Source organism: Triticum aestivum, chromosome 6A, assembly GCF_018294505.1.
Source record: "Triticum aestivum cultivar Chinese Spring chromosome 6A, IWGSC CS RefSeq v2.1, whole genome shotgun sequence".
In the NCBI taxonomy this organism is placed as follows: domain Eukaryota; kingdom Viridiplantae; phylum Streptophyta; class Magnoliopsida; order Poales; family Poaceae; genus Triticum; species Triticum aestivum.
Window position 1 is genome coordinate 261801097 of NC_057809.1, and position 8724 is coordinate 261809820.

General features: G+C 45.3%; 1 protein-coding gene across 1 annotated transcript; it reads left to right on the forward strand.

Annotated features, from left to right (window-relative positions):
- Positions 1 to 354: 354 nt before the first annotated feature.
- Positions 355 to 5192, forward strand: LOC123127408 (peroxisomal membrane protein PMP22). Its single transcript, XM_044547104.1, has 7 exons — positions 355 to 556; positions 643 to 741; positions 3206 to 3307; positions 3933 to 4008; positions 4515 to 4585; positions 4666 to 4751; positions 4833 to 5192. The coding sequence occupies exons 1-7, from the start codon at positions 443 to 445 to the stop codon at positions 4882 to 4884; spliced, it is 600 nt and encodes a 199-aa protein (XP_044403039.1). The 5' UTR covers positions 355 to 442; the 3' UTR covers positions 4885 to 5192.
- Positions 5193 to 8724: the final 3532 nt, after the last annotated feature.

Below are 8724 nucleotides of genomic sequence, written 5' to 3' on the forward strand. Positions count from 1 at the left end.
TTTGATATTATAGATATTGATATATTTATCCACAAACTTGATCAAATTTAAAGAGGGTTGGTTTTTTTTAAACTAATACACTAAACCGTGCCCGCAAGTCCTGTTTAGTTAGTTTAGCTCGCTCGATAGTTTGTTTTCTCAAAAAGTAAACTTTATTGAATTTTTTTGAGGGGAAACTTTATTGAATTGTAGACTATAAATGGACTTAAACGGGATTAAGCAGGACCCGGTTTATATCCCTATTTGAAACACAGGGAGTAAAAGAAAACAAGAAAATCCAGCAACATTATATTCGAGGATGAACCAAAGAGGACTAAATGAATTTGCATCTTCTTCTCAAAAAAAAAAAATCGCATCTCGGCGCGAGCATACAAAGTGTGCCCTCGAGGAATAGGTTCTAGGTAGATAGATCTAAGCGGCCCAGAGCCCGACACCAGCTGCCATGGCAGGAGGAAGTGGAGGAGCTGGGGGAGGAACAGGGGGAGGGGACTCGTTGGCTCGCAGGGCCTGGAGGCAGTACCTGCTCCAGCTGCAGCGCCACCCACTCCGCACCAAGGTCTTGGCCTTTTGTTGCAGTTTTCACTGGATCTGATTGATTGGTTTGGGGAATTTTCTAAGCCTGGGTTAAGTTGGCTAGTGCAGATGGTCACTGCGGGGTGCCTCGCAGGCGTCAGCGACTCCGTGGCGCAGAAGCTCTCTGGATATCAGAAGATTGAGAAGCGCCGCCTCCTGCTCAAGATGGTGAGGTTGCTGAACGATTTCTTGTTTCTTTTTCTTAATCATTGCTGGTGTAGATGTGAGGCGTCCTCTTGTTTGTGGATACTAGATTGATTCTCTACATGGAGTTGTGTTTCATCCTCTTAGTAGGGTAGAGGCTTTAGTTGTAGGAGGACCATGTGAGTGGGAGTACTCCATAAGTGATGTATTATTGGAACGATGTTTCTTCGGATTCAATTGAACAATGACTTGACGTTACGTAGCCCGTGATTTCACACTTCAGAGCTCGTTGTAGGTTTGAGGCAATTTGGATTAGTATATTAGAAGGAATAGAGAGGGATTGGTGTAATGCATTGTTGTATTGCTTGAGCCTCGTGCATATATATAGGAGTACATGATCAACTTGGAGTACAAGATGAGATAGAATAATTCCTAGTCTATCCTATGTTTCCTAATTAATCACGATACTCAACACACCCCCCCCCCCCCCCCCCCCCCCCGCGCGGTCACAACGGTAGTGACGCAGACTGTGAGATTGGAGAAGAATCCCAAGGTAAGCCGACTGACATCCCCCCCCCCCCCCCCCCCCGTAGTCGTAATGGTCGATGCATCACGGAAGTTGTGGCTGGAGTGAAAACCAACGAGGTTGCTCAAGCAAGCCGGGTCGGGCCGACTGATCAGGTCGGTGGCGCAACGCGGATGGAACGGATCGCGGGCCAGGCGGGTGGTCAATCCAACCGCACACTAGGTTGGGGACGCTGCTCGGTGATGATGATGGCGGTGCGGATAGTGAAGCGAGGTGGCCGAGCAGACCTAGGCGACGACGGCCGATGGGGAACGGCGTGCGGACGAGCGGATAGCGCCCGGCGCCCGAGCGGTTAAGCCCGAGCGAGCAGCACGGCACCGACGCCTGAGCGGCGAACGTAGCGCCATGCGTGAGACGGCCATACGGCGGCGGCAGAGACAGTAGGTTATGCAGGAGTCCGTTCGGAGCAGGGCGGCGACGGCCGGCACAAAGCGACCAGCGGGCAGACGCGCGGCGGACGGCCGTGAAGGCCGCCGCGTCGTGTGAGGCTGTCAGGTCGGAGAAGAGGCCGGGTGGTCGCACTGATGTCGGAGTAGAGGCGGCGACGGCCGGTGTAGACCGACGGGCAGCAACTGACAACGGCCGCAACAGGCCGGCGTGTCGCGCGAGGCCGCGGGGGGTCGCGCCGATATCGGAGTAGAGGTGCGCGGGGGTTGACGGCGGCCGTGGGCGACATAATCCGATGTATGATCGGTGAACCAAAAAAGAAAATACCTGTGAAAACGACTAGCGGAGAGAAAACCGATCAAGAGATTGGAAAAACTCACCAGGGCAGCCGATCACAAATCGGCGGACGAACCTTGCTACGGGTCGCACGGCCCCCAGCGGAGATCACGGAGATCGACCTCCCCAGGGGCGGCGTGTTGCGGAAGCGTGCGGTGGCTAGGTTTAAGAACTTGCGGCTGATACCATGTTAGAAAGTGGCTGATACCATGTTAGAAAGAGGGATTGGTGTAATGCATTGTTGTATTGCTTGAGCCTCGTGGGCTTATATATAGGAGTACATGATCAACTTGGAGTACAAGACAAGATGGAATAATTCCTAGTCTATCCTATGTTTCCTAATTAATCACGATACTCAACACATGGATGCGATGTGCCGCATTGGTTGTTATTCTTGTGTGATTTGAGTTGGCACACATAGAAATTAGTGGGAACATTAGTTGCTAGTGCTAATTGCAGACTTATTGGTGGCTAGGTATCCTGTACAGATTTGTTACATCTGACCTCATCTCAGAATGATGATTCACATTATCTTTGTTTTGGTTCTTACTTGCTTCTCTGACGTAGAGCTACTTCCCGTTGCCTTGTTATGCTTCACTTGTTCATATATATGTTGGTGAATTGTTGCGGTGTGATATACAATTGCGTCAAAGAGGAATGTATGGCATAATGTACAGTTGTGTTAAGGATAATATGCATCCACACTATCTGTGGAAATCTGTTAAAGATAACTTGTCCTTGGCTTTTGGGCAGAGGGATTCTCTATTTCGTCTATTGCCTTTTTTTTAGGGAATTTCGTCTATTGTCTTGACTAATACTACGTTATTGGATTTCATGCGGCATCATAACCTAAACTCACAGCAAGTTGTGTAGTTGTGTCATATTAAAGTAGATGAAATTGAAAACTGACGCTTCTAAGACTTTAGATTAGACAAAAACATTGATTTGAACCCTGTGTTTCACCTGTTACTTTCTCTAATGGACCAAAGATATTGACATCTGATGCACTTCAGATAGTACTGCACAAATTGTCAACAAAATTTATCCTCTCTGATGTTGCTAACTCGTAAGAACATAATTGTAGATGTCCATTTGTGTTATATGCTTCTCTTATGTTGTTTATGATGCTTTCTTGCATGCATTTGCGTTCTAATGTAACAGTGTGCTTTTTTGCTGCAGATATTTGGGTTTGCATATGGTGGCCCATTTGGGCATTTCCTGCATAAAGTGTTGGATTATATCTTTAAAGGGAAGAAGGATACCAAAACTGTAGCTAAGAAGGTATAACTTTGACCATCTTAGAGCATCTGCAACCGGACCCCCAACTTTCCCCCTATATGTCTGGGGAGACAGCCGGTCATGAGAGAGAAGGAAAAAAGTCACCCAACCAGGCCCCTCAAATTGTCCTCATGTGTCCGGGTTGTCCACGAACCCTCATATCCAGCCCATATGCGGGGAGGATATGAGGGCGCTCGGGCATGTCCGGGCAGTCCACGCTGGATTTGGCCCACCACGAACCACTTTTTCTCTTTGTTTATTGTTTCTTTTCTGATGCGTCCGCGGAAGTATAGGACGTCAAATTAGCTCAGTCCGGTTGTAGATGCTCTTATAATCAACACCATTGTTCACTTCTTTCTTGTGGTGGCCATGTATAAAAAGTTCTGCTGCCAATGATAGTGCACATATAAGTAAAGCACAGTACATCATGGTATTGCAAAGGTTTGACTTTAATTTCCCGCAAAAAAAGTGTGAATTTACCATACTAGTAAAGCATCAGCAACTTAGTCTATGATATCTGTTGCCAGCAAATTTTCCCACATCACGATTGAAGTCAAACAAGCACTGGTGGACAATCTGTACTTGATGGTATGTCAGAATACTTTGAGATGTTTCGTACTATTTTCAGGTGTTGCTGGAGCAGATCACTTCCTCTCCCTGGAACAATTTACTCTTCATATTCTATTATGGATATGTTGTTGAGAGTAAGTCTGTAAGTGTCAAATAGTTTGATTTTGTACCAATCGGAAGAGTTCCTTTGGCATCATACCATGCCAACTGCCAATGATGATTTGAAATTTTACTTGCCATCTTTCGAGTATGTTACCTTGATATAGCAGGAGGTATTAGCATAGTAGAGTTTAGAAAACCGTTTACTGAACAAAACATAAGAACCAGGCTTTTCTGTACTTTTCTCAGCTTGTTGGTCCAGAATATCCCTTCGAGTTTCTTTCCTCCTAGTCATGACGTTTGAAACATACAGCAAACCTTATTAAACATATTCCCCTTAATATTGGAGGTCATATAGATCTAGGGTCCAAAGACCGATCAATTATATCTCTGTGTGACCGAGATATCTGTAAACTGGGGGAATCAGTTTAATCCTACCAGTTGCCTGAATCATGTAATAGTGTTGTGTGTTCCAGTAAGATGGTTGCCTTTAAATCGAATGGAGTAGCTACTCATGGGTTATTGACAAGTCGGAATGCAGAGAGGCCTTTCAAGGAGGTGAAGACTAGGGTGAAGAAACAATATCTGTCAGTGCAATTGTCTGCTTGGATGGTATGTAATTTGCTCTCAGTATTGCTACTTGCCTTACAATTTGTCGTTACAGCTCACTAAAAGATCCTCTCAATGCACAGTTTTGGCCAGTAGTTGGTTGGATAAACCATCAGTACGTGCCTTTGCAGTTTCGGGTGATTGTCCACAGCTTTGTTGCATGTTGCTGGTAATGTTCTTTTGCCTTTGGTAGCTTCTTTCCCAACTGAAAAGGCTTGCTCTTATGTGGTCATCTTTTTGTTTCCTGAAGGGGGATATTTCTCAACCTTCGCGCCAGAGCCATGTCTTTGAAGCAGTCATAGACAGATTAGTGGGGGTATAACACTGCTCCATCATGGTTCAAACTGGCCGGAGAACAAGGATGCTGATTGCTATGTAATATACCGTTGATTGTCCTAGGGTATTTAAATAGTAGGATTTCGATACCTGTTTGGTATCAAGTTGCAGATTTGTTTGTCAACGCATGCGAGGCCGCTTATCTGATTTCTCTGTTGGTACTATTTAAGCTTTGTGACTGAAACGTAATTGAATTATATTAGCTATGGATATATTCGGTCTACTTCGGAGAGCAAATAATTGTTTTTTTCATGAGTGGAAGTTCTGGTCGTTCCAAGTTTGTGTTCTAAGTTCTGGCATGTAAATCTCATGTTTGACCACATGTGCTTCGTTGGTCAATCCATAGATGGTTAAGGCTTTACTATTTCACATATCACATGCTCCAAGGAACCGTTAAGTTTTTTTTTCGGAAAAACTTTTGATCTTTTCATCTTCAATCATTGTAGTTCAACGAAAAGTAGAAATAATAAAAATTGCATCTAGATCCGTAGACCACGTAGCGACGACTACCAGCATTGAAATGAGCCGAAAGTGCGCCGCCGTCATTGCCCTTCGCTGCAGCCGGGCAAATCTTATTCTCGTAGACAGTGAGAGAGTTGTCGTACTAAGACCCCATAGGATGAGCGCATCAGAACAACAACAACAACAACCGTTGTCGATGAAGAGTAGCTTAGGGCAACTCTAATGCATGACCCCAAATGGTTCGGCCGCATCTGTTTGGGGGTAAACGGACAGAAAACGCGACCCAATGTGTGGGAGCAAACGGAACAACGTCCGTTTATTGTCTGCTTTCGACTCATTCCCGACCCAACTTTGGGCCGCGTTTGCGTTGAAATGGACGCACGCGGTGAAGGAAATATGCCATAGAGGCAATAATAAAGTTGTTATTGCTCGTTAATCAAATATGGTTAAATTTTCTAACCATAGACATGTGTTGTCATTTGATAAACGGGATCACATCATTAGGAGAATGATGTGATTGACAACATCCATCCGTTAGCTTAGCATATTGATCGTTCAGTTTTATTGCTATAGCTTTCTTCATGTCATATACATATTTCATTGACTATGAGATTATGCAACTCCCGGATACCGGAGGAATACCTTGTGTGTTATCAAACGTCACAACGTAACTGGGTGATTGTAAAGATGCTCTACAGGTATCTCCGAAGGTGTTTGTTGGGTTGGCATAGATCGAGATTAGGATTTGTCACTCCGAGTATCGGAGAGGTATCTCTGGGCCCTCTCGGTAATACACATCATGATAAGCCTTGAAAGCAATGTGACTAATGAGTTAGTTATGAGATGATGTATTACAGAACGAGTAAAGAGACTTGCCGGTAACGAGACTGAACTAGGTATGAAGATACCGACGATCAAATCTCGGGCAAGTAACATACCGATGACAAAGGGAATAACATATGTTGTCATTACTGTACGACCAATAAAGATATTCGTAGAATATGTGGGAACCAATATGAGCATCCAGGTTTCGCTGTTGGTTATTGACCGGAGAGGTGTCTCGGTCATGTCTACATAGTTCTCGAACCCGTAGGGTCCGCACGTTTAACGTTCGATGACGATTTTGTATTATATGAGTTATGTGATTTGGTGACCGAATGTTGTTCGGAATCCTGGATGGGATCACGTACATAAGTGGAGTCTCAAAATGGTCGAGAGGTAAAGATTCATATAGACGATAGTATTTGGACACCGAAAATGTTCTGGGGGTACCGGATACATATCGGGTCACCGGAAGGGGTTCCGGGCAACCCCCCCCCCCCCCCCCGCCAACAAAGATTTGGGCCTATTGAGCCAAGAGGGGAAACATAGCAGCCATCATGGGCTGCTGCACCCTCCTTGATGGCCGAATAGGAAGGGGAAAGGAAAAGGGGAAGAGAGAAGGAAGGGGAGGCAATTCGGCCTCCCCCTTCCTTCCCTCCTCTCTCCCCTTCCCTTCCCTCTTCGGAAAAGATGGTGAGGGGGGGGGGGGCGAATTGGACAAGGCCCCCAAGTAGGATTCCTCCTTCTTGGGGCACCCCATGGCTGTCCCCCTCCCCCTCCCACCTATATATATGTGGGGAGGGGGTGCCTAGAACACACAACAAACACTATTAGCCGTGTGTGGCATCCCCCTCCATAGTTTACGCCTCCGGTCATATTCACGTAGTGCTTTGGTGAAGCCCTGCGCGGATCACTTCACCATCACCATCACCACGCCGTCGTGCTGACAAAACTCTCCCTCGACACTTTGCTGGATCAAGAGTTCGAGGGACGTCATCGAGTTGAACGTGTGCAGAACTCGGATGTGTCGTACGTTCGGTGCTTGATCGGTCGGAACGAAAAGAAGTTCGACTACATCAACCGCGTTGTCAAACGCTTCCGCTTTCGGTCTACGAGGGTACGTGGACACACTCTCCCCCTCTCGTTGCTATACATTTCCTAGATAGATCTTGCGTGAGCGTAGGAATATTTTTGAAATCGCATGCTATGTTCCCCATCAGTGGTATCAGAGCCAGGTCTATGCGTAGATGATATGCACGAGTAGAACACAAAGAGTTGTGGGCGGTGATCGTCATACTACTTACCACCAATGTCTTATTTTGATTCGGCGGTATTGTTGGATGAAGTGGCCCGGACCAACCTTACATGACCACGTTCATGAGACCGGTTCCACTGACAGACATGCAACTAGTTTTGCATAAAGGTGGTTGGCGGGTGTCTGTTTCTCTAACTTTAGTTGAATCGAATTTGACTGCGGCCAATCCTTGTTGAAGGTTAAAACAACAAACTTGATAAATCACCGTTGTGGTTTTGATGCGTAGGTAAGAACGGTCCTTACTAGAAGCCCGTAGCAGCCACGTAAAACTTGCAACAACAAAGTAGAGGACATCTAACTTGTTTTTGCAGGGCATGTTGTGATGTGATATGGTCAAGACATGATGTGATATACATTATTGTATGAGATGATCATGTTTTGTAAAAGTTATCGGCAACTGACAGGAGCCTTGTGGTTGTCGCTTTGTTGTATGAAATGCAAACGCCATGTAATTGCTTTACTTTATCACTATGCGTTAGCGATAGTTGCAGAAGCAATAGTTGGCGAGACGACCACGACTCTATGATGGAGATCAGGGTGTCAAGCCGGTGACAATGGAGATCATGATAGTGCTTTGGAGATGGAGATCAAAGGCACAAGTTGATGATGGCCATATCATGTCACATATTTTGATTGCATGTGATGTTTATCTTTTATGCATCTTATTTTGCTTAGTTCGGCGGTAGCATTATAAGATGATCCCTTACTAAATTTCAAGGTATAAGTGTTCTCCCTGAGTATGCACCATTGCGAAAGCTCGTCGTGCTGAGACACCACGTGATGATCGGGTGTGATAGGATCTACGTTCACATAGAACGGGTGCAAGACAGTTTTGCACATGCGGAATACTAGGGTTAAACTTGACGAGCCTAGCATGTACATACATGGCCTCAAAACACTGGAGATCGAAAGGTCAAACGTGAATCATATAGTAGATATGATCAACATAGAGATGTTCACCATTGAAAACATCTCACGTGATGATCGGACATGGTTTAGTTGATTTGGATCACGTGATCATTTAGATGACTCGAGGGATGTCTATCTAAGTGGGAGTTCTTAAGTAATTTGATTAATTGAACTTAGTCCTGATAGTTTTTGTATATCTATGTTGTAGATCAATAGCTCGCGATATAGCACATTTTTTGATATGTTCCTTGAGAAAAGTTGAAAGATGATAGTAGCAATGATGCGGACTAGTCCGTGA

Excerpts from the sequence above, each read along its gene's own strand:
- LOC123127408 (XM_044547104.1), top strand. The coding sequence starts at position 443 with ATGGCAGGAGGAAGTGGAGGAGCTGGGGGAGGAACAGGGGGAGGGGAC. Across the intron at positions 4,586-4,665 it reads TGCAATTGTCTGCTTGGATG|TTTTGGCCAGTAGTTGGTTG; the intron begins GTATGTAATTTG and ends CTCAATGCACAG. Across the intron at positions 4,752-4,832 it reads AGCTTTGTTGCATGTTGCTG|GGGGATATTTCTCAACCTTC; the intron begins GTAATGTTCTTT and ends TGTTTCCTGAAG.